This window comes from Ruditapes philippinarum, unplaced genomic scaffold, assembly GCF_026571515.1.
Source record: "Ruditapes philippinarum isolate M1 unplaced genomic scaffold, ASM2657151v2 ctg782_1_1_1_1, whole genome shotgun sequence".
Classification (NCBI taxonomy): Eukaryota; Metazoa; Mollusca; class Bivalvia; order Venerida; family Veneridae; genus Ruditapes; species Ruditapes philippinarum.
This window is the reverse complement of record NW_026859085.1, coordinates 48061-75397: the sequence shown is the minus strand read 5'-3', so window position 1 is coordinate 75397 and position 27337 is coordinate 48061. Positions and strand designations below refer to the sequence as shown.

The 27337-nt window shown below is 32.9% G+C and overlaps 1 protein-coding gene across 3 annotated transcripts in view; it reads right to left on the bottom strand.

The window, feature by feature from the left end:
* LOC132755136 (uncharacterized) overlaps window positions 1-27337 on the bottom strand; it is a 110275-nt gene that overhangs the window by 60547 nt on the left and 22391 nt on the right. For all 3 annotated transcript variants that reach the window (XM_060745937.1, XM_060745939.1, XM_060745938.1), the window contains exons 13-24: window positions 26395-26486; window positions 24082-24162; window positions 22963-23076; window positions 22114-22299; window positions 21472-21600; window positions 20866-20955; window positions 19302-19416; window positions 18085-18241; window positions 17152-17216; window positions 16395-16529; window positions 14499-14647; window positions 13250-13362 (exon numbers count right to left, since the gene is read on the bottom strand). In XM_060745937.1, coding sequence (XP_060601920.1) covers window positions 13250-13362; window positions 14499-14647; window positions 16395-16529; window positions 17152-17216; window positions 18085-18241; window positions 19302-19416; window positions 20866-20955; window positions 21472-21600; window positions 22114-22299; window positions 22963-23076; window positions 24082-24162; window positions 26395-26486 — 1426 coding nt within the window. The remainder of the gene's footprint in view (window positions 1-13249; window positions 13363-14498; window positions 14648-16394; window positions 16530-17151; window positions 17217-18084; window positions 18242-19301; window positions 19417-20865; window positions 20956-21471; window positions 21601-22113; window positions 22300-22962; window positions 23077-24081; window positions 24163-26394; window positions 26487-27337) is intronic.

Genomic DNA, 27337 nt, shown 5'->3' with positions numbered 1-27337 from the left:
TGAAAATGTAATTTTCTGGTTAATTTTTAATATTTTCCAATATTATACAAATGTCTCTTTCCTATATAAATGCTATTTTCTCAAAAGATTTCATTTACCAGAACTCTATTTTCCTAAAAGCAGGCTGGAACCATGGAGTCACAGGTTCACTTAGAAGACAAGGATTACCTGAGGACACTTGCTGTTTCAACTTGCTTTCTCTATGAGGTGATTTACAAAAATAAAGAAAAAGAAAATAGGGGGAAAATGTATACTCAGTAAGGAAGGGCATTGGGCAAAATTTCAAACCCAAAAATCATGAAATGAAGTCATGACTAACCATATCATGATATCCTTATTACAAATCTGCATTAATATGGAAGACAATGCCCACAACCTCCACATATTCTATGGAAGAAAATAATAAGATGTACTTTAATGGATTTAAAAAAGATGGTTTTAAGACATTTTTCTGAACCCTAAGTCTGTAATAAAGCACTAGAATAAAGCCAATCCTATACATTCAAACTAGTCTCCAACCAGACCCTGTCCTGCTCCCTTCTTATTTTCTTCATTTTAATATTCACTGTATGATTCCTTAAAGTTACAAAAGACAATTCAAAATTCACAAGAAAGCGAAGTTGATTTACATAAATTCGACAAAAAGTGATCTCTGAGCCTACAAAAATACAACCAATACAAAGTTCAGTACAGATGTCAGACACTCATAAGCAGCCTGACCTTGATTTGAACCTGTGACCACAAAAATTAACCATTTTACAGTCTTCTTCCCACTGAGCTAAGAGGCCACTTAGTTGGGTTATACATTTTAGACCATAACACAGAACCCCCTATGAAGCCATTTATCAGTTTCTAGCTGATGCTTAGTATAGTATCGAGCATTGACCGCAAGACTGTTGTAAGTCCTTCTTTATTTCATATAAGTTACTGCAGTTTTGCAGTCAACCCTCAAATTATAAATGAAGCCAATTAAGTAAGTTAAGAGAGATTCATTCAGGGACAAATTATAAAAGCTGGAGTTCACCAGATAAGACTGTTTACTGCTACTACCTCAGCAGTCAATCTTGTCTCCCGGAAGAAATCATAATATCTCTTGGCCTCGACATATCATGCACCCCTCAGTGCAAGACCATTTTATCAGCTTCTATATTCATATCACAATTATAACAACCTTACATGCTATAGACAACAAAATATATAGTAGCATTATAAACTTCTTAAGAGACAAGACAGATAATTTGTTGAATGCCTGATAACAAGTAATAACAATAGCTCATCCATGCTCTCTAAGGTTGGCAAAAATGTAATAGGAAGAACAAATCACACCATTCATCATGTTGTAATGAGACAAAACAGGAAATGCCAAAAAAAGTTATTACGATTTTTGTGTGTGCGTGTGAAATCATGACTACTGTTGTAATTCATTAATCTTAACCATACAATTTGCAAAATAAAGTTATCCTTGCAACAGCGTTCATGAGTTCCGGGTGTTAAGAATATATTCCACAGTTTAACTTACTTTTTTAATTTAAATACTAAAATGTTGTATGGTAAATTATAACTTTGATATGCATTAAAATAATGTCAAACTTACTACTGAATGTCAAATTGCTTTTTGGTAGTGACAGTTTGCCGTTTTGTCTCCTTTTAAAATGTTTTACACAAATGGATATCCATTACAGATAACAGCTTTTGAACATATATCAGCCAATGTTGTGATAGATTAAGTTTCATGAAGATCAAGTGATTTTAGTCTTAATCTGCTGGAACCAAAAGTGATCAGCCTTTGCTACCTGTGATTTTATCCTTACCAAGTAAGCTCCTGGAACCAAAATTACCAGTATAGAGGCAGGTTAGTCTGCACATCAGTATACTGTTGGTATAATAAATTCAATTTTTGTATTTTGAAACTTAAATCTCGTAAAACTTTGAATAGACTTTTTCCAAGTCAAAGCTGTGTAGAACAATTTCAGCAAATTAAATAATGTTCTTTACTTAAATCAATCTGTAGCCCCCAACCCCCTGATGAAGATTATCGACTTTGACATGGCCCTACAGGATTATGCAGTTGTCAAGCATAAGTGTGCTGATGAAGGTCAAGATGCCCACCAGTTCCCAAAAGTTACATGAAGGATTATCTTGCGGTCTTTCCTTACAAGATGGAAAGTTTTCTTATCACTGCATTAAACAAAATCCAAAACCCAACTAGAATAGAAAGATAATAAACTCAAATGGCTCTTCAATGGACCAACACAACCTTACTTTATTGAGAACCCATTGTAATTTGATGAAGATCTCCAACTTGTAAAACTCACCAGAATTTTGCATGAATTCATCATGAAAACAATCCAAGATGAGACTCATTAATAAATATACTACACTAGGAGGTGTTTTTTTTAAGTATTTTTGTTGGGTTTTTTTTAACTTATTTCTCTGAAGCTTTCAGCACATTTGTTACTGCAATTGCTGTTAAGCATGAGGTCAAAACATCAATTTATAACAAGGAAGTGGTGAAATTTCCAGTGTAATGTTATATTATAAATTGAAAAGGAAGAAATTTTAAAACATAATTCAGCTCTGGTAAGTTAAAGCTTATATGCATTGACAACTGAAACCTCTAAACACTGATGAATAAAGAGTTCTTTACAGTAAGTTGATCATAATGTACTACAACTTACTGACTAGAATAAAGAAAATAAAGAACTTTTCTCTCACAGAATTACATGGTTTCAGGTTGGCTGGAGATAAATGACAAATATTGTGGTCTGGAGCAAATTCTATTTTCTGCACCATTAAGCCGACAGATTATGGTGGCTTTTTCAACAGGCATATAAATATTGTAGATCTAAGAAGAGTAATTATTTACACATCCATTGTAGCAGTTAGAACACATGCAACTTGACAGGTCTGTAGAAACAGGTTCAAATGTGTCTACCAGCAATCATTTCTCTCTCACATTCTGATTGTTATCTTTTCTGCTTATGTATAGGATTGCTCAGGGTTTTTTGCATAAAGTTTATTCCCCCCCCCCTTACCCTGCTGAATTTGTATAATGAACTTGTCCTGTTTTGAATTTTGGAACTTTCCATTGATGGTTAAAGGGATTTCAGTATCCAAAATTCTAAAAAACACCCATAAACTCTTAGCCAGTGCAGGTGGAAAAGAATTTACTTTTGTGACCCGAGTGCAGACCAAAATCAGTCAGCATATTCCTGCATCTGATCACTGTTTTCTTTTTAATGCATATTTTTGGAAATTTTCCCTACAAATCAGATTAAAAGATGGATAAGTCCTTATAACGATATTTAGCATCATAAGCTTTAAAAGTTCATCCATTTATCAATGTTAGCACTCAATATTATTTATAATGTAATCAGGAGTATGAAAAAAGTATGAAAATCACAGCTTTTTAAAGTAATTTTTTCCAAACAAACTCTATCTGCCCACATAGAAAAGGACACATAAATATATCTGAACATATTTTGGACAAGATCATCAACTGATGCCAATAAATATTTTCTTCATTGGTAACAAATCATCCAAAGAAAAATTTCTAATGTTCAAAAAAAGAAAAGAAAAAAGAAGAGAGTTTTACAATAAGCTTTAAGAGATACTTACAATAGTGTAACCGTTAAGTTAAGGGCGTTTTCCGGAGTTTTCATATAGACATATAGGTAAAATTAAAACTGTTCAATAGAATTTCTTTAAAGTTGGCATGTGGTTAGAATATGATAACAAAAACATTTTAAGCGATTAAAAAAATGGGGTCACCATACTCGTTTTTGAGTTATCTGCCCCTGAATCAGACTTTTCTACTTATTAGAGGTCATTTCAAGGGCAGATAACTTATACATACTTAAATGAATGCTTATTTTTACTTCTGGAATATTTTTTTCTTTTTATATTTGAGTACAATACATTATAACATGCAATTCCTTAAATCGTTTCTGTAATTTTTTTTTCAATGAAAATCAAGGTACTTGAAATTCTTAAAAAATAGGATATATTTTAAGAAAAAATGCACAGGTTAAAAGAAGAAGTGAAAAAAAAACAAGCCACTCTAAATTCATTCTTGATATTTTGCATATCAACTAAAACGAAGGTAAGCTTCATGAAAATAAGAAAAAAATATTGTATTGTTTCCCTTCATTGTAAATTATCTGCCCTTGAATTTAACAAAAAAGTCCAATTCAAGGGCAGATAACTCAAAAACGAGAATGGTGACCCCAATTTTTTTTCCGCTTAAAGTGTTTCTATTATCATATTCTAACAACATGCCAAGTTTAAAGAAATTCTATTAAACAGTTTTAATTTTGCCTATATGTCTATAATATTATGAAAACTCCCAAAAACGTCTTTAACATATATGAAATATTCTCTACAGTTCCTAACAAGCAACTAGACTGACAGTCTATCAGAACACCAATATCTCCTCCAAAAACTGATGGCTGACACATTAAATTGTTGTAGAATTTGACAAGTGTTGTTGTTCTTATGATATCTAACATCATTTCAACGTCTATTTCATCAGCGTAATTTACAATTGGCATAATTATGACATTCATACGCAAAATATTTTCTTTGATGAGAATATGTTGTGAATATAATTCTACATCATTGCATGCTTTGCATTTATACCTCCCAATAGCCCGTCATACTTAATGGCTTATAGAAACTAAATCCGAACATTGCTACTGCAGTTGTAAGATAGATTTGCCCGAATCTAATACTGTAAATATTTGATTGAGATTTTTTTTATGATATAATGTTATAATACGGCTACCAATAGTATAAAGGTTGGTAAGTCTAAACAGGTTGGCCTGTAGTCAGTTAAGCTGTAAATGGTCAAAAATGGAAACCAACAGAAACGTTGAAAATGCTGCCGACTCAGTGATTGAGCCTGTTTATGGACGGTTATGGATAATGCAAGATACCATCTGATCTAGTATCCACAGATTTCATTATTTAGACATGAACCATGTCTGCATGGGGCAGGATGTGAAGTGGTTGCACACACGGTTTGCAACCATTCCGCTTGCTTGAAACCAAGTGTGCAACCATTTCACGTCCAGCCCCTTGTCTGTGTGTTTTAAAATCAAACCTGAGGAAAAAATGTTACAAGCATTCAATGACACAGATTCTTGATCCCAACGATATTGATTCACAGATGAAAGGTGTACTCTGTATTCTTAAGCAAAGCAAGAAATCTGTAGACAAAGGACAGGTTCTGTTCAATTATTTCATGTAATTATTACTTATATGAAACAACAGGAGGTTTTCTTATTATTACCGTCCATCATCACATGAAGTTGAACCTACATTTAATCAAATGTCTGCTCATATATTGGGAGGAAACAAACTATTCAAATGAGAAATTGACCAACTACTGACTGACCAAGATAAGCAGAAGTTGCGGAAAAAAATCAAGAGGACCGCATTTCTGCAAAAAATGTTCAGATCACATAATCTTGCTATCTTGTACCACAATATTTTGTGCCAGGCCACTTGATGACAATTATTCTGTGAGTTTAGATGATATCCCTTGAGAAATGTAGGTGAGGAAGCTGTACAGAAGAAAATGTTTATGCCCATCTGCCCCCTGAAACACAAAGGCAAATCTGCACATTGTACATCATCATTCACCAACCTAATCATCCGCTGAAACCTGGATAATTAATAGAAGCAATTGTTCCATAATTATATGATAAGGAAGTCACTATAAATTATCCATGATGAGTCAATGCTACTGTTACAACATCAGATTAAGTCTCAAGGTGATGCCAACAAAATAAGTGCAGCCTTTATTATTGAGAAAGGCCTTCGATTATACTGACAACAGTCAGCAGGTGACTTGTATCACTGGCAAATTATAGGGATGATTAATTCAAGAATAGTGATGTGAGCAGATAAATTCTGCTCTATTGGTGGCCATTAGAACACCTTGGACTTTAAATAATAATATTCAAATTTTTGCAGATTGATGACTGTGGCTTTTATCTATTTGACAATAAGAAAATCTGGTACCACTACTTATCATTACAATTATTGTCAGTCCTCGGGCAGACTGGATTCTGAACACCATGCTTTTTCATCATTTCAATGGCAAACCATTACTTTATTTATGCCAATACTTTTAGTGTTAAGGAAGCTTAAACTGGTGCAAGGACATGTGAAAAATAAAAAAATGTTACACTTTCCATCATCTCTCATGAAGAAACTCAATAAAACCTAGTCTTGCTTTCATTACCCTCTAGGGACTTCCTCTTTTCAGAATTTGTTAAGTCATCAATAATTTGAAACAAGTCTAAAGAACTATACAAATAATACACTTTGAACAAATCTTATTTTACTACATAACTGAATGTTTTTGGTAAATCTAAAACTTGGTTTCTATGGAAGCTATTCACCATCTTTTAATCATTTAATCACAAACAATTTATCAGTGAATCACAAATTGAGTTAATTTGCTGAGTTGTTTTTTTCCTACATCAACCTACCATTGATATCATAGTGCAGACAGTATATAGATAGAAATCAATTAGGCTTGGCTTATCAGTTTGAAACAGTAAATCAAAGAAATTTACAAAACAAATAATTCTTTCATTGCTTGCTATCTGTCCAGAGTTGGAACTAACATAATGAATTAGTAAACAACTTGTTGAGAGAATAGATTGTTTGCCGAGATCATTTCCCTATAATGGCTTCAATTGTTTTCATGTTTTCAGTGAGAAATTACTGTTTGTTATTGATGGGGAGAAAATGTTAACTGGAATAAACGTGATCTGAAACAAATGAAAGTATTCAATCAAAAACTTTAATGAATTTCTCTTTTCTCTTTCCATAACAAGATTTTGCAGCTTTAGAAATTTCATTGGCACTTTTTTACAGGAAATGCGGCTTTCGTTATTTTGGTTTGATTTTAGCCAGTAAAATTAATCAATAATGTTCAACTACATGACATTTGTATATTTTGTAGTAAAATATTGAATAATGTAAATTAATTTAAAACCAAGTAAAATTCATGTTTCTATATTCAAAGATATCTGATGAAATAAAAGTTCCGTACGTTCTGTATTAGCCAGTACAGAACCAGGCCAGCTCGCACATCAGTGCTATAATAATTGGCAGACTGAGTTTTGTTTTTTCTTGGTGGAATATAGCAGACTGGTTTTTGTTTTCTTTGTTGCAATATGGCAGACTGGTTTTTGTTTTTCTTGGTGCAATATGGCAGACCGGTTTTTGTTATTCTTGGTGCAATATGACAGACTGGTTTTTGTTTTACTTTAACCCATAATCTAAGGAATTTCCAAAACAAACTTATAAAGCTTTCATTCTAGGAAATAACAATTAAGTGGATATTAAAATGAAAATTTGAAAAAAAAAGATTGTCAGCCAGTAGAGTAGAGTCTGGTCAGATTGCACGGATGTACAGGCTGGCCTGGCTCTATACTGGTGGCAAAGGCTTATCACTTTCAGTTCCAGCATGTTTATATGATTTAAAATCAGTATCACTTTATCTGATACAGCCAAGAGGATGAAACACAATTCCAAGATTTGAAAGTTTACATCTGTCGTTCAACAAGGCAAGAGTTTATTTATTATCTAATGACAAATAATGACAGCTGATTTATCTCACAGTAAAAAAATTACTAAGACCATTACATGTTTTTCTTCTTTCTTTCTTACTTTTTTTTGGCTTTGCGTATCTCTATACTTCAAACATTTCATTCTCTAATCAAGCCTTCAGTACTTCTTTATTTTCTTCCTCTTCCAGTACAGGCAGCCAGTGTTTAATGAAAATAGTTTTAAGATTGTTGTGTATTTCATTGGTTTCTATTCCTCTAACTGATAATCATGTAAGCTTAAATGATCTCTATTTATATGGCATGCCCTATCATAAAATATCTTCAATGGAGATTAATTCAATGTTAGATTCGTTTTATTTCTTTTTTTCTATTGCAGTTACTAGAAAATCAGCATGATCTCATTATGAGAATTACTCACATCTTTAACCTTTTATCCTGCTGGATTTGAGAAATTGACTTGTCCTGCTTTGCATTTGGAACTGTCCATTGTTAATTTTAGGGATGTCAATATCAAAATGATAAAATTTATCAACTACAAGAACAAAGCTTTTGTCAAACTACACAGATGTCAAACATGCCAAAACCTCCTGGACATTTGGGAATGTCCCGGAAATCAGGGGACTGTCCCGGAGATGATTTATGTCTCCCGGTAAAAATAAAAATCTGAAATGTGCAGGCTGGCCTGGTTCTATCTATACTGGTGGTTTAGACAGACCTGAATCTCAATACTAGCTTTCTAAAAGTTAACATAAATCTGAATAATGAATGGGTTTGTTTTTTCCTGAAGAAAAAAAAGCAGCGCTAAATGTATTTATCATTATCAGTACTTGAAATGACTTGGCTGAGTAATGGTGACAAGCTCAGAATGTTTTTTTTGAATGGAGGTGAATGATATATTCGCATGATTGATTGATTTTGTTTGAGGCAGTGCCAGTTGAAGTCACTACATCAATGGGTAGTAACTCATGGATTGTAACTTTCTGGCTTCTGAACAAGATCCTGTTCATTTAACTGGGATGAGAACGCCTCAAAATTCATGCTTGATTTAATGGAAATATAGACATTGCTCAAAATAGTCAAAACTATTTTTGAATGAACAATTGAAGCAACTGTCTCTCTACACTTTGAAATGTATCAAAATACATGTACTCAAAAACAGCTCCTATTACATTAATAATAGAGTAGAAATATGGTGATCCCAGTGATATTTATCATAAAACATGCAAAAAAAAATAAATTATTGACAATATTTTCTGTAATTAGATTATAAAAAAAATATCTGTAGGCGTGAAGGACTTATGTAATTCATTATTATATAAAGTATGTGCCATGCTCAACACTCAAAATAGCACACTTGTAAATAAAATCTTTTTTTTTTCTCCTACAAAATAATCACAGTGTTGAAAGCAGTATTTCTTCTGATGACAACAATCTTACCAAGTAGCACCACTAGAATCAATGTGTTAAACAGGGATAGTTCTTAGATTTTCTATTATTTCAAAACATGCGTATAATTCATGCAAAATGTTTAATTCATGTAAAACGTCTCACTTTTTCACCTATTAAAACCAAAACCTCGGAAGTTATTTATATTTCCATAATTCATTATTTCCATTTGGGTGCATTCTTATTTTTTTAATGGAATTTGCTATAAAATATTCATTATGTTGCATGCTACTATAATTTATTGTTTAACGGTGTAATGCACTTACTCTATCTCTAAGCATTGCTAGTTTCAGTTTGTTGGTTTTACGCCTATTTAAACACAATTTTGGTCATAATTCTGTGATTGATCAACCTAATGATAACTAATTTCTCTGTAAGTAACAGACTATTAATTCCACATAATTTCTGAATTAGCAGTGAGAGACAAATAAACATTATATTCAATGTCCGTGACAATTCTTACAGAGAATTGCCTCATCCAACTGGATCAAACCACCGACCCCTGGATTACAAATGCTATTCCTACGCATAGATCCCTATATGACCCTAAACTGTTCAATTTGAATTATCAGAATAGTGGGTTACAATAAGAATTACACCACAAAATATTTTCTTACAAAAAGAACACATGCCAATGTTTGTGGTTAAATCTATTGTTATTCAAATAAAAGGTCAGAATAGGAGATCTATCAAATTGGCAGACAGTCAATATAATAATACTTAAATCTAATTAGCAAACAGTATAGAGTCTGATTAACAACTTGGTTGGCAGATTCGGTTCGGCTCTTTACTGCTGGCAAAGGCCTGTTACTACAACCACTAGCAATAAAGGCTTAAAACACCAAAAATATAGCTATAAGATAAATTGTTATAAATTGTAATTGGAGAAGACACAGTGCAGACAACCATTCCAATAAATTTTCATTTATTTCTTTATATGTTTCAAACAATAAATCTTAATAAAATTTATCTCCCAGAAATAGAAATACCATGGTATATTTTTTATAAACAAAATCTTTATTGAAATTAGCTATAGCTGAACAATATCACAGACTCCAGTGTAATCAAATAACAATAATCAAATACAACTTTTATTGTATCATTTTACTTCATTAAATGGATAAAAAAAACAACAACATCTCCGACAAAGACCGCCAGTGCCTTTGTCATAATCAAACTACATTGACTTAAAACAGTCTTACATGTCTCTACAAACAAGCATTCATCCTTCTACAATAAAATAAAGCTTTTATCTGAAGACAAAAAGTCTGTCTTTCCCCTCTGCAAGACTGGGTAATGAAAATAATCTTGTCTTTATTTATTGTTAATAATTTACGATGATCAGCGATGGCTCTGAAGTTATTTAATGATGCATGGTGGGTAATGACTTAAACAGATTTCCATGCAAAACGACTGTCTAGTTGTATTTGTATTTCTAAAATACTCCTCTGATAAGCTATGGAACTTGTCAGTGGTGCCATTAAACAAGTGTTAAATGAACTTGACTGTAAATTGTCTGTTACCTAACATAACAAATTTACCAACCCCCCTTACCAGAGGAGCCACACCTATGTATTACAAACATATCTTTATTACAGATGGAAAACAGAAATAAACATATACAGTCATGTATACACAAAATGACTTATCAGTCATTCCATCTTGAAATATAACGTAAATACACAACTTAATATTTCATCTGTGTGTAACATTTCCCAGACATTAATGAATAAATCATTTTCACAAATAATTATTGACTTGACTCTAAAACAAATCTATTGATCAAATTTACAATGGTATACACATGATCTGTGAGAATTGTAAAAGTACATAATAAATTCTGTCATATTTGTTCACTGCTGAATTTGTTAACAGAATCAAACTTTAAACACAATTGATAATGAAAGCGATTTCAACACTGATATACGATATCTAAGTAGCCAACAGTACGGGTCAGAGCTGTCCAATTACCTCAATTGGTAGAGTGCTGGACTGTGAATCAGGTGACCTGGGTATGATTCCCAGACGGGCAGGTTACTTTCGTTGTGATTGATCATGAAATCCTTTCTATGGTCATTCGCACTGTACTTCTTCTATGGCATGTACAGAAGTTCCTTATGAAAGTGATGGCAACTAGCACCTGCCCAGGAACACCACCACCACAGTGTCAAGTCAGAATGCATAGAAGTTAGTATAAAAAATTTGTGAATGACTCAAAATTCCCAAAAGATATTATTAAACTAAATTTTGAAAATCTGAATTAAACTCTGATTCCAATATAATGACCATGAACTTGAATGGCCTGCTTGTGACATAACAGTTGCAAATGAAAACCAAAAATGATATTTTAATTTACAGAAACGATGCTTCAGCCATGATGAAACTACTATCATTGAGGATAAAAAATCTAGTATCCACACATTGTTATATTACATAACTAATGACATATTTTCAAATACTGGTCATTCAATCCCTGCACAATTGTCTGACTTTTGACATATAGCCAGATTAACAACTAGCAGACTGCTAATGGCCTTTAAAAGCATAATATGCACATTGGTGTCCATTTAGGTGTCAAATGAAATTATATTGCATTCAAGGTGCCATATAGAAATAGGAAGCCATCATTATGTCAAATAAAATGCTAGTTGTAACCTTATTGTCAAATGAAATCATGATGCAATATGCGTGTCCGATGGAATTATCTTATTAAAAGAATCTTTTATTTGCTGTAAAATTCTTTGATTATTCCCCCAAAGAATCAGACTCCATTACTAACACTCCATCTTTCACGTGAAATTAACTTTTGAATGTTAGTGGTAACAGTAATAGAGTAACAAGTATAGAGCCTGGCCAACATCTAATCTTGACTCTACTCTTGACAGACTGATTTTATTATTTTGATATTGAAATCCCTAAAACTACAAAGGGACAGTTCCAAAATGCAAAGAAGGACATGTCTTTAATATAAATTCAGAGAAGTTAGGAATAAACTAAGATAATGATTCTAAACACTCATGACTTGTGTAAAGTGTAAAAAAATCGATGGCCGTTCTATAATGCAACTTAAGCCATGACAAGAAATCAAATACAAAAACTTTACCTAATAGCTTTCTGCACCATTCACACCATTCCCGAACAATTATCACATCTTAATGTCAAGAAAATGTGCGACTTGTAACTAAAATTATTGTCGTGACAAACCAAACTGTTAGCTTGCTATACATCTTATAAAGTCAATAAGATTTGTATGAACTTATAACCACTTTTAAGTGACCAAACATGAAACTTTAACTTTTGTCTGGTTTAGAAGTGGATCCAGTCTTATGGGGCCTGTCATAAGTTAATGAAATTGGATTTGTGGTTTAAAGAAGTTTCTACTTAAAAAGAGCAAAAAGGACCAGCTTTTATAGAATTTTCTCAACAATATCAATATATAGAAGTGAAAATATTTTGTTAAAATACTTGGGCACTGGTTTCTGATTGAAATGTTTTCGTATTTCATATCTGAGCTAAATTGTACCAGACTGATTATGTGAAACATGTATAAAAAAACAATGGTAAACTCACTTATCCTACTTTCATCTCAAATACTAGTATATGTGATAAAAATAAACATTTGTAAAGGTGAAAAGAGTTTATTTCCCAACTGTAAAGAAAAAAATAACATTTCAACAAACTGTTTTTACTTTACAGAGAATAGTTCATCTTGAGTATTTGCATCACAAATATTCAGAAATTGAATATCAATGAAATATTCAATTTTTGTAAAATATTAATATTAATTATTGTACATTGGCTTGAACAGCTGTACAGCATTGTCCCTCCAAAGTAATACTACAACCAAGTTCAGATGCTCTCCTACAAACCAACTTTCAACGTTCAAGTACAGATGTGTCCCTCCAAACCAACTCTCTACATTCAAGTACAGCTATGTCCCCCCCTCAAACCAACACTCTACAACTAAGTACAGCTGGGCAATAGCTCTAACATACATAGTATACCCAAAGTCTCGCTTAACTCCCATTAGACTGGGAACCAACATGCTTCAGAGAGAACTATTTTACGAGTAACCATCATGTGACACTGTCAAGTGTAATGATATGCAGGGAACCAACAAGTGACACCAATCAGTGGACTGTTTTGCAGGGAACCTTCCTGTAAAAGACCCAAAGACTGTGTCTAGTATTTGCGTACATTTAAAATAAACAACTTACCTGTATACATTAATTGGTTTATCAATCAATTTCAGTGTATTGGCTTTATACATATCTAGTTCCTCAGCCTCCAGGTTTGCCTCTACAGCTGCGAGGGCTTGCTCTGGTTGAATCTGGAAATAGTACACCATGATTTACTTCCCTTTATAAGAATAATTCTATATCTACATATTCGTTATGTTGATATCAATGCTTAACATGCTTAAATATTTGAAATCGACTTGCACATCTTTCAATCTGGACAATATTATGCACCAATTTAATGAAAGTTTTAAAATATGTACTGACCAGATAGCTAACAGTGCAGACTTTGATCAGACACCACAGGAAAGAAGTGCCCACTGATTATGGTCTTAGTTTAATAGTTTATGATATTTCTGCTTGCAATCTGACATAATTATAAGGAAGCAAAGCTACCATCAAAATGTCACTGTTAAGCATCCAAATAAATTTGTCGTCTTAGTGCAGTAACTAATTATATACGAGTTGACCTGTTATTGCACTATGGTGACTAATTATGTCGTGAAGAATGAAAACCATGCTTTTATTTTGTTTATTTCAGTTCCACATAATTATGTACTCAGACATATTTCCAAATATTTAAGTGTAACAAACTTGCATAAACATAAGTAAATCTTGTGCTTATTCATAAAATGCAAAACTGACAAAACTATAACACATACATGTAATAAGTTTAAAACTTATGTTTTTAAAGGACAAATAAAGTTGTTATTTTGGATTTTTTGTTGCTTTTTTTTCTTTTTTCCCCATTTTTTGTTTTAGCTTGGATTTTTCGTTTTTAGTTAGGTATACGGCAACATTGACATTAAAAAGTTTATATAGACCACTTTCTAGTTTTACTAGAGGAAGTTAAACATGAGGTATCCCTCCATGCATTATATCAGTCATTATAAATTTTCTTCAAACTTTGTATACATTTATTATAATTGACTGCCGCAATGAGAAAACAACAATAACGTCATTTACTATTTTTATAAATTGACAATGACATTTACTATTTTTATAAATTGACATATTTGATTCTTAAAAATATCCATTTCTATTGCTTTTGAAATAAATAAAATCTTCTTAAATTTTCTGATTGTTACTTATTCATATTTCTCTTTAATATTTCAAAAGTAATTCCCTTTTTAATTTTAACGTAAAAGACAACACTAACGTCTTTTGACATCATTTGTTAAATCATGTTAAGAGTTGTTTTCTCTAACTGGCATTCATATATTATTACCTGTAGGAAATAATTTGAAGCAAGGCCAGGTCCTGCAATTCTACGAGCAACAAAACCATCACTGGCTGGTACCCTAGCTCGACTCTTGATCACTATCCCATACATAGCTGTATCCCATATTCCTCTTAATCCACGACGCAAAACTCCATCTAAAATTGGTCATCAAAATAAACTATAGAATGATAAAACAAATAAAAAAGAAATTCCTTTGGATTCCTTTTTTTGTTTGATAGCTGATACAAATGCAAGAACATGGACTTTTACGAGTTTAGTAAACAAGAGCTGTCCGTAAGACAGCGCGCTCGACTTTTTTATTGCTTGCCAATAAAAAAAGTTTTTGCAGTAAAAGGCAATACAAGAATCTCTGTATTTTTAAAGTGAACAATGGCCATGAGCATTAAGATATTTAGTGAAGAATTATTTTATTATGACATAATTTATGGTAAAGTGAACAAGTGGATAGGAATGAATTTTTTTAGATTTTTTAAGTTTTTTAGTGCTTGCCTATAATACAAAACATTGACAGTTAAGGGCCATAATTCAAATAAAATCTTTGACAGAATTACCTTCTCCTGGACATGTTTGGGAATCATGATTGTAAACAAGTATTCCAACTTTCAAATTAATATCTCAAACAGTTCAGTCAAAAAGTGGACTGGTACTAAAAACTTAACCAAGATTCTAAGTCGATAAAAGGCCTTAATTTTTAAAACAAATCCTTGACAGAGTTACCTTCTCTTGCGTACAGATGGGGGTAATGATGTGAAATAGCATTAAAAGTTTCAAAGCAATATCTCAAAGGGTTAAGGCAATAAGTGGATTTTACCCATATTCAATGTATTTTCTAAGTCAAAAAGGGGCATAATTCTGTCAAAAACCTTGACAGAGTTATGTCCTCTTGTCTGTTGATGAAGGTCGTGATGGTAAACAAGTATGGTCAGTTTCAAAGCAATACCTCCAATGGTTTTGAAATAAAGTGAGGTGGTACAAAAAACTTAACCAAGCTCAATACACTTTCTAAGTCAAAAAAGGGCCATAATTCTGTCAAAAACCTTGACAGAGTTATGTACTCTTGTCTGTAGATGGAGGTTATGATGGTGAACAAGTATGGTAAGTTTCAAAGCCATACTTGTAATACTTCTGAAATAAAGTGGGGTGGTACGAAAAACTTAACCAAGGTGTGACGCCAACGCCGACGCCGACGCCGGGGCGAGTAGGATAGCTCCCCTTTTCATAGAAAAGTCGAGCTAAAAAGTATTATTTTGACATAAGGAAATTTTATAACACCATAAATTTTACACATACCCTGCTAAATATTTTAAATGGACCTGTCCATATTTCAATACACACAAAGTCATTCATCACTTTTAGGGAAAATTCAAATTATGTTCAGATTATATAGCGTACAGTGCAGACCATGATCAGACAGCATGGATTTGACACAATCTTTGTCTGTATTGGTCACATAACTACCAGCAGGCTAGAGGTTAAGGTCATTTGTATCATATACTTTACATATTTCAAAATCTGTACAATCCAGTTGTTTTCATATTCTTATTGTAATATCTGGAGAGAGTTTTAACCTAAACAATCTTAGTAGTCAACTCACATAAGTTTTATAAGAAAACAGAATAGCATGTTCACTGATAAAACAGTCAATGACTGTTGCTTTATCTGAAATTAACTTTTATCATATTTTCAATTCAGGTATTTTAGTATATCTATCAGGATACAGACAAATGTTCTTACAATTACTGACAGTGAAATTTAGCTTTTAAAACAGGAAAATCAATTATCTTTCTATCTCTTCTCAAGAGAAAACAAACAAACAAACAAACAAACAAACAAACAAATAAATAAATAAAATAAAATATAATATTAATAAAACAAACTTACAGATCATGATTGCTAAAGAGCCCAGTGGGCACACTACAAAGCCAGTCAAAGAAGCTGCCACAGGTTGTATAGTACCCTGTATCAGAAATCTCCAGATAATTGCCTCCAATAATATACTGAACCGATTCTGGTCATCTAAAACACAGAAACAACAAATTAGTAATACTGCACATAGCATACAAGTCCCCTAACCGTTATGAAGAAATGTTCTAATCACAACCTCAGATTATCAGGAAACGGATTGGTTAATACCAGCAAGAATATGTATACTCAACAATGGAAAAGGTTCAAGACAGAGCTCAGAAAATGTTTTATATTCTTGAGGCCAGGGTCCGAGGTTATAAAGAAATTCTACTAGCTCAAACTATGATCTCAGGCATATGATTGGTCAGAAACTGCCACAGAATGTTCACTGACCAATGAAAAATCATGAGATTTTAGACAGAACTCAGAAAATCTCTTATATTCTTGAGGCCTGGCCCCAAGGTTATAATTTTTTCTATGAGTTTTGTCGCAGATCTCAGATTTTTAAATGGTCAATGTCTCAATTTCTGATCAATCAAATATCTGAGATCTTAGTTTGAAGTTTTGTTATTGCTGCAGAAATATTTATACACATTTTACAAAAACAAATTTTGATGAAAATTTGATCATATTTCAGTTTAAATTCTATTCAATTTTTGTAAAATCAATTTGTTAGAACAATAAAATGATGCGTATATACAGCACTGGAAAAAGGAAAGTAGGGTAAACTTACAAGGTGCATCAAAGTCATAAATAAGGATACAGAACACTTGAAACAGCAGTGAGGCTACTGGAACCCTGACAAACAAAAATCAAAGGTATAGATCTACATTATGTTCAATAGAACCACTGACACAAAAAGAAACATATATAAATAATTAGAGACCTACAAAATTTTCAATAAAACCACTTGACATATACCATGTTTTTACTTATTTTAACCTGGTACAGTTCACTGTAATTCTAAGCAATTTCAACATTAAAATCCTAGAAACTGAGAACATAGTCACAGATATAAAGTGCAGACTGTCTTGTCTCTAAACCAGTAGTACCGTCAACTTGTTATTGCTGCTGGCATTTATATAAGACTCCCTATTTCACTTGTAATTAATGTCTCAGTCTAAAAGCCTTTTTCAAATATTACAATTTCTGGAATAGAAATAATTATATATTTTATCTCTCTGTGACTTTATGCTGTATACCTAACAAAAAACACCTTAGGAAATGTTATGAACTTCCCTTATAAGAAAGTATTTATCTTCAAATTGTATGCTTATATATCATATACTGGTTCATCTGTATGCATTTTTCTCCCTAAAACTTCAACAGTTCAGGACAATTAATAACAAAAGCTCTTAGTAAAATAGCACACTCGCCTATTCTCAATGCTTGACAGTAAACTAAGGGGCATAACTCTGTTCAAACGGTAGCTCAGAGTTATGGGACCTGTGCCTATCATGTAAGATAATCACAGAGAAACAGTGAATGCAGTTCCAACCCATCACCTTTAATAGTTTTGGAGATACTAATTTGCACACAAAAACAAAACCAAAGTGTGACGGTGACGCCTATGCAGGGGAGAGTAGAATATCTCTCCCTATTTTCCGAATAGTCGAGCTAAAAATGTGAGAAGGATAAAGTAATGATGTATAAAAGATTAATATACCAGACTGGAGCAGTTATGGCCATTGTCAATGATAATATTGTTGTAACTATACACAGTACAGGAAATGTCACCACTACCAACAAACTTCCGAAAAACCCTTTACATACATAGTTCCAAATTCTGTTCAAATGACGTGTGAAACTCTTCCCCAGAAAACCTGAAATAAATATATCCTTTGTTTAAATATATTTATTTAAGCTTGATTGCAAAATAAGTTCTTGCAACTTAAATTAATCACTTTCAAGTCTACTTCCCAGAACCAACCAGTACTGATGTCATATGACGGAACATGGTCATGACCCGATTTGGGCTCGAACCCATGATCCCTGGGTTGAGAGGCAGACATCTTAACCACTAGGCTGGCGCTCCCCTTACTACCTTACTATATGTCTTTTAATGTACATTGTCAATATAAATAATATAATCTTTATTGCATATTGTCCTTGCAAATTTACTGTACAGTAAATTGTCAATACAACCTTTATTGCATATCATTAAAGAAAACTTATTATCCTCTTCACTTCTGATGTAACTTTTATTTTACATTCTCAATAAACAACATTTTGGTTAACAGTCATTATGACCTTTACCCTAATTGCTAATATAAACATTATGGTACATGTCACACTATAGATTTGTTCACCAATTGAGGAGAAAATGTGTAGGCGGCCGGGTCATTCATGCCATATAACTGTGGAACAGTTTTCCATGAGTTTTGCTAAAGCTGCACGTATTTCTCACCCTTTGAAATACAGTTAATTGTCAACCATATTTATTCATTTTCTATTGCTCTATTATACATTTATATATACATTTGAGTACACATTTAATTATACATCACAATATTAAATTTATTGTAAACTGTAAATATAACATTGTTAAATTTTCAACTTTCATTTTGTACAATTCTCTGAAATTGCATGTTTAAGGATCAGAATCATAATTGTTTGTCTGGTTTTAATGCCAGTTCAATACATTTTTGGTCATGTCTCACCAGTGGGTCTGCCTAACCTGACTTTCCTGGATAACTGACCCGTAGTAACCAATTTTTCCACATGTGACCAAGTTTTGATCCAACATGATCTCTCTATTAAACATGCTGAATCAATCAAGGGTACAACTAATTACAAGGAAACCAAGTGGACCAGCTTATATTTCATGAAGTACTTTTAAATGGGCATACCAAATACATTTTAGATGCAAGATTTTGTACCTACCTCTGTCAGGAGTAGTTTCAAATGTTTTTCTTGATTTATGAACACTTTCCCACAATGCTGACAGCCTGGATACCAGCGTGTGTGTGGTAGAGTTCATGTCTGGATACAACTTTCCCTGGTGTGAAATATATAAGAGCTGCATCACGACAAAACCAACATAAAGCGTTTGCGACCAGCATGTATACAGACCAGCCTGCACATCCGCGCAGTCTGATCAGGATCCAAGCATGTATCCAGACCAGCCTGCACATCCGGGTAGTCTGATCAGGATCCATGCTGTTTGCTTACATACTCTATAACAAGTAGAGAAACTGATAGCGAACAGCATGGATCCTGATCAGAATGAGCAGATGCGCAGGCTGGTTTGGATCCAGGCTGGTCGCAAACCAGCAAATGGCGCAAATGTTGGTTTTGTCGTGACGCGACTCATATTTGCATTTTGAATTTTTATAATGGTGTTACATGAATCCTCAATTATACTCTAGAGATGTAACCATCAATAGTGACAAAAACATCAATTATATATCCAATTGAAGGTCCATTATGCCTCAGAAATGCTTTTATTTTTATTTATCAAAAGCTTTTAAATTTTAATGTACTTTTATAATATCCAAAATTTTACTCATTGGCCAACTACCTGAACCATCTTTTTCATCTGTTGCATTTTGACAAAAAGTACAGTTACAGTGAATAAGTGTTTTGTATAGAAGTCAAAATACTACTTTGTTTACATTTTGCTACTTCACATCTATCGGTTACTTTCTTCAGGTAACAAGCAACTACTATTATCTAAAACTATTATTTAAATATTATAAAATGTCTGCTCTTTCTAAAGAAGTAAAATTTTTTTTGTTTCTTATGCATAATGTGCCTTGAACAAAATCACTTGCTCATAATCAGTCAGAGTTAAATATAAATTTACCCTTTTAACCAGATTTCAAAAATTGGCCTCTGGGGGCAAATGGTTATGATTCACTCATATTGCACTTTTGAATCTTTATAATGTGTTACATGAATTCCTCATTATACTCTAGGAGTAACCATCAAGTAGTTACAAAATAGTCAATATATATCCAATGAAGGTCCATTATGCCTCAGAAATGCTTTTATTTTTATTTATCAAAAGCTTTTAAATTTTAATGTACTTTTATAATATCCAAAATATTACTCATTGGCCAACTACCTGAACCATCTTTTTCATCTGTTGCATTTTGGCAATAAGTACAGTTACAGTGCACTTATTTGGACTTCAATTATTTACTGTCCATTACTTAACAAGCCTCATATCATCTGATGTCTCACCATTACAAGAGGTACTGCCTTGTGAAGGCCATGCTCAGCATTTTCTTATTTCTAAAGGTCAAGGTTATTTACGAGTCAAGGTCATTCAGTCTGGTCTATTTCAAGGTTTTGTCCAAGGGTTTTTGTGTCCAAGTAAGAAGACAGTGTCTGGAAAGCAACGGCAATGACAACCTGACTGTAGCACTAGTTCAAAATTTTCCTTTAGAAAAATCGAGCTTCAAATAAATTAGCTTATATTCCAGTTTTTTAGTTCAATACTTACATCATGTTGAGAGATTTCTTTGCTTGGTGTGAATTCATTACAAGCAAACAGAGCACGTATACTGAGGGGACTGCACCAGGGAATTATCACCTAAAACATCAGATACAAACAAACAAATTACTGTCAGCCATTCACAGCTCTAAACAAGCCTGGAACCATTTAAAAGATAAAAAGTTATTCTCAAACAACTATTTATCATTTACAACGTCCTGAAATCCTTTGTCTTTCTGTATTAATAAAGTAACAGAGATAGAATAGGTTTTCATCAATTATTGACCTAATCAGTTCATTTTCACGATATAATTCAGCAGGGTTAACAATTTAGATGTATTGGGTAAGATCACTTAGCATAGGTTAAAGTTTATTAGTACGTATTTACAAAATTAAATTGGTCGCCGGGCTGTGTGTATTAAAATAGTAAATTTTAACCGGTTATTTTTACACACAGTCGTTTTACTACACTGATTAACAGTTTGCCAATTTACCAAAGTAAATGTGTTACGATTCATTTGAAATACTGCAATCCAATTGGACAAAAAATAATTTGAAACACTAAAGCATTTTGGGGAAACAAAGTTACAAATTCTGTTAAATAAAGTTACAAACCCCAAACATGAAGAAAGAGTTCCAGGTCCACGCCCATGTTCTCTGTACATAGTTATACCATCTCCACATAGGGTAACGTGTGCTGGTCTTGTGCTTCGTATCCTTGTTTACATAATACCTCTGACCACCCTAAAATTATGCATGAAATCTTGTATAGACTTACAACTGAGGTTCTGCCCATAATTTTAATTAATTTTTTACCATGTTAAATGGTTACTTCAACATAGCGGAATATTTGTTTGTTTTTATTGTTTTGCTGCCAGTTTATTAGTATTTCAGTTATGATAGTAATTCACAAACCAACAAAAATCATCAAAACATGTTTCGCTTTATCAAGCTTCATCATTTGATATTTCAGTCAAATACAAGTGGGTCATTGCCTGACAAGTGTTTGTAGATTCAAATTCATTATTTACTTTATTTTTCACAAGAAATTAACTTTTTCCTCCAGTTAAATTACTGAAGACAAAAGCAGATGGCATTAGGCATATTGTTGCCAATCACAGTATTATCACAGATAGACCAACTTCACGCAGGATTCAAACTAATTAACAGTAGCTCCACAGACCTAACAATTCAATTTAAAATAATCATTGTTAATCAAAAAGTATTTCAAAGGAAAGATAACTTAAAATAACTTACTCGAGATAAGTGGTATTCTACTTCTCTCCCCTGTTCTGCTATCACCGTGGGAACAACCATTTCCTCATCATCGGAAACCCACTTAACTGTTACCCAGTTTTTAGGGAACCATATTCGTACAGAAAACGTAAAAACTCTGTTTGGAATTCGTACTTGACTCAACTCATTTAACAAAATGGCTTCTCTCTATGGAAGAAATAATGTATGATACAAAAGTTTAATACAACACATGAATCGTTGAAAGAAGAATGAATCTATTATTAGTTAATATAGAATTCAACAAGCTATAAGCTTAGAGACACTCTCTCGAATCTGTTCCTGGAACCAACCAATACCAGCCGATTACATCATAAGTGTAATGTTTTTTTTGCTCAAGAAAGCAAAAGCTAGTTTCTGATGGGCTAGAATATATTGACTAAAGAATATATTGACTTAAGCAAAAATATATCTTACAGTCTGAATACAACAAATGCTCAGAGTCTTTTATATGCTTTTGTAAGACTTGGACTATTAGAGCCAGTTTTAAAATAAACACTTCATTTATGTAATATTAATTTCGTGAACCATAAACGTTCACTTGTTGTGCATATAAGACACTTAGAATTGCATTACAGTATAACTAAAGCAGTAATTGATATTTATTTATGTTTTTATTCTAAAGATAATTATTAAGTTTGGGTGTATATTGGTTACAATAAAGAAATATGAAAATTACCAACAAAAAAATATTTTTAGTTGATAAAGTCACCAATTGCCAGTTGTAAAACTTTTTTGGTATGAGGGTTTTTGTTTTGTCACCACCCCTCCCACGCCCCTAGAAACTTCAACTTCAATTGATGGACGACTTACCTCTTTGATAAAGTTAAGGTCCCTCCGCAGGAAGTATACAGTTTGTTGTAAATCTTCATTATCACACAGTTTGATGGCCTCATCTGACCACAGGTTTTGTTCTATGAACTCACGCTATAAATAAGGTAAGTATTTATCCTTATATATACTACATAACAAATTCAGGAATTCTGATTTCATTTATTAATTGATATATGTCAACTGTTTGCTATTATATACAAAATAATTAATTCAAGAAAATTAAAGTTAGTTGTAGAGTCTTTCATTAAACTGCAGGAAATTGCATCTTTGCATCTTCACATTAACTTTTAAAGTGTATTTCATTAATTCATAAGAACTTCAAAAAGATGATAATAATTACACTAATTGCTTTGTTCATGCAGAAATCAAAGTATCTTTTTAAATAAGGGCTATCTGTTTCCAAAAAGAACATTACAAAGGATTTTCTCCTCTGTTGTTATAGCGACTAGAGTTATGAAAGTAAAAATCCTAAAATTTTAAACCGAAGAGATCATCGAGGAATCATAACAAATGGCTGACTTCTGTAGGAAAATCTGTAAATGGTGCTATTGAAAGGAAAAGTGGGGATAAAAAGACTGGAAGAAAAATAGACTACATACATGAGTAGATCAATATAATGTTTTGGTATGACCACATTGTTCTGGTGCACTAAATTAACAAAATAGCTTAAAACTCCAAAACTTTCCTTCAAAATTAAAAACTTTTTGTTTAACATTTTGCATTTTTCGTAAATTAATGACACCATTTGTCAATTTATGAACAAGATATTTTTGAATAAGCTCTACATTTCTAACTGGATATCCAAGCCTTTCTGAGAGCAACTGAACAAAAAATACAGTGTTAGAATCTAACTTTACAGCCTACAGTTTATAATTAGCTTATACAAGTTTATCACATGCATGATACTACAATAAACTCTGCTTATAAAAATATTCATAGGACCGCCGACTTAATATCGTTATATCAAGATATTGTTATATCTGAGAGACAACCAATTTGAAAACATGAGTTGGGACCGAGCCAACAGCAAGTTATAAGCAGTATTTCATTAAAAGCCATATTTATAATAGTTTACAGTAGTTGATTATAACCACTCACCTCAAAAGCTACCAATTGTTCATCCACCCAAGGTTCAATACGGGACTTCACAGTGTATTTTCTCTTAAGGTGTGCCAACAACTAATAAAAGTGAGATTATAAAAAAAAAAGTCAAATCTTATATAAACAAGCAATTATCATAGTATTGCAAGCAATCCATAAGTCCCCTACCGGTAAGGGCCCAAGCAACATTCTGAAGGGCCATTGGCCATTCACCTAGGTTCCTATTTTATGTAAATTTGTTAAAAAAGTTCTTTAAAAGTGATCACAGGAAACAGTTTTTATGTACAGACAGACGGACTGAAGGACACTCTAAAGTTATTTTTTAAACATCCCTGTTATCAAAATATAACATTTTTAAAATCCTTTCATGATTGAAGAAGTTGGAGTAAAAATTACCAATTTCTCAAAAAAAAAGTCTAAGTTCAAAAGGGGCATAATTCTGGAAATAGTCTTGCTAGAGTATTGAACACTCACAAATGTTGAGTGACAATAAGAAACATTTATATGAAGTTTGAAGTAGATACATTCAGAAAAAGAAGTTATTAAAAAAAAACAATGGTTTTTCACAAATTTTAAGTTCAAGGGAGGTAATTCTGATAAATTTTGTGCTAGAGTTGTAAACCTTGTCACATATGATGTGGTTGATGACAAGCAACTTATATTTAAAGTTTGAAGAAAATACCTTAAGAAATAAAGAACTTATAGCGAAAAAACTAGAATCAGAAATCTTGAAATTCAGTCTATTTGTTGCCATAGCAACCAGAATTTTCAACATAGGAAGATAAAAAAGGATGTGCATAATTTCCATACTGCCATCTACCCATATGTCAAGTTTCATAAACATATTTTCAGTACTTTTTGTGTTATCACTGGATCCAGGTTATGTGTAAAATTTGCCATATTTTCAGTCTATTTGTTGCCATAGCAACCAGAATTTTCAACATAGGAAGTAAAGAAAAAGACGTGCATGATCTCCATACTGCCATCTATCCATATATCAAGTTTCATAAAAATATTTTCAGTACTTTTTGCGTTATCGCGGGATCCAGGTTATGTGTAAAATTTGCCATATTTTCAGTCTATTTGTTGCCATAGCAACCAGAATTTTCAACATAGGAAGAAAAGAAAAAGACGTGCATAATCTCCATACCGCCATCTATCCATATATCAAGTTTCATAAAAATATTTTCAGTACTTTTTGCGGTATCGCGGGATCCAGGTTATGTGTAAAATTTGCCATATTTTCAGTCTATTTGTAGCCATAGCAACCAGAATTTTCAACATAGGAAGAAAAGAAAAAGACGTGCATAATCTCCATTCCGCCATCTATCCATATATCAAGTTTCATTAAAATATTTTCAGTACTTTTTGCGTTATCGCGGGATCCAGTTTTGTGGACGGACGGACTGACGGACGGACAGACGGACGGACGGACTGACTGACGGACGGACGGACAGACGGACGGAACGTGCATGATCTCCATACTGCCATCTATCCATATATCAAGTTTCATAAAAATATTTTCAGTACTTTTTGCGTTATCGCGGGATCCAGGTTATGTGTAAAATTTGCCATATTTTCAGTCTATTTGTTGCCATAGCAACCAGAATTTTCAACATAGGAAGAAAAGAAAAAGACGTGCATAATCTCCATACCGCCATCTATCCATATATCAAGTTTCATAAAAATATTTTCAGTACTTTTTGCGGTATCGCGGGATCCAGGTTATGTGTAAAATTTGCCATATTTTCAGTCTATTTGTAGCCATAGCAACCAGAATTTTCAACATAGGAAGAAAAGAAAAAGACGTGCATAATCTCCATTCCGCCATCTATCCATATATCAAGTTTCATTAAAATATTTTCAGTACTTTTTGCGTTATCGCGGGATCCAGTTTTGTGGACGGACGGACTGACGGACGGACAGACGGACGGACGGACTGACTGACGGACGGACGGACAGACGGACGGAGGGTAAACCTAAAGTCCCCTCCGGTAAACCGGTAGGGGACTAATAGGCTTAACAAAAAACAAAACATAACATTATCAAACACATATTTCCTTAAAAATAAGATTAATCTTGCCCTTACATCACATTTTGGTAGTTTCAAAATTTAAATTGTTCCAAGAATACAATGTTCAAGAAATGCTTAGAATACCATATTTGTGAAAAAATAACAATACAAGTCATGCTGTTTTGTTATTGAAGTCTAATTTTATCTATAGTCTAAGTGAAATTTAGTCATATATTTAGTATCATATGTTTTCAAGATTATTGGCATTGTTAATATTTCTAATTATCAGAACTAACCTCTGTTTTATGGTATTGCATTTTGACATTAAGGTTTGAAGTTGCTTTCTTCATACATATCACAGATCGAGCTTGGTAAACTAGCAAAGAACCTAAAAGCATAAAACAAATTATACATATACATCAAACATCATTTACAGGTTTTACCCACAAAATCAATACAAAATGCAATTATGTTATTCTTATAACTTTTTTCACAAGAAAGATTCCAAGATCAGTTTAGCCGCGTCACGACAAAACCAACATTATGGGTTTGCGACCAGCATGGATCAAGACAAGCCTGTGCATCCGCGTAATCTGATCAGGATCAATGCTGTTCGCTAACAAACCCTATAACAAGTATAGAAACAGCATGGATCCTAATCAGACTGTGCTGATGCGCATGCTGGTCTGGATCCATGCTAGTCGCAAACTGATTATGTTGGTTTTGTCGTGACGCGGCTCATTTCATTTTTAGTTTAAGTTTTAGGTTAAACTGACACTGTAAAAGCAGTATGGCAACTCTCCATGCATGCTCACATGGACAAATTGACTCAAGAACACAACCCACAACCTTCCGTAAGCTAGCTGGATAACTTAATCTCATAAAAGAATACAAACACCATTTAGGAATCAAAGTCATGGCAGCGAGTGGCAAGTGGTTCAAAATTAGCAACATTTACCATTTAGCCATACAGACCAGCCCCCCCCCCTCACTTGCCCCCCCCCCCCTCCATCATTCTTTGACAATTATGTAAACAATTTACATAAATGATTTATCCTGTCATTAACAAACTTTATATAAAACTATAATGAATGAAGAACTCTTTTTTTAAAATATATGAATAAGATGGTCATGATGGCCCTTAATAGTTAAACAGTAAACAAAGTTACAGACGAATGACATTCGGTTATCACAACCGCTCCCCATTTGCTCAGGTGAGCTAAAACCTTTATTCAAGTG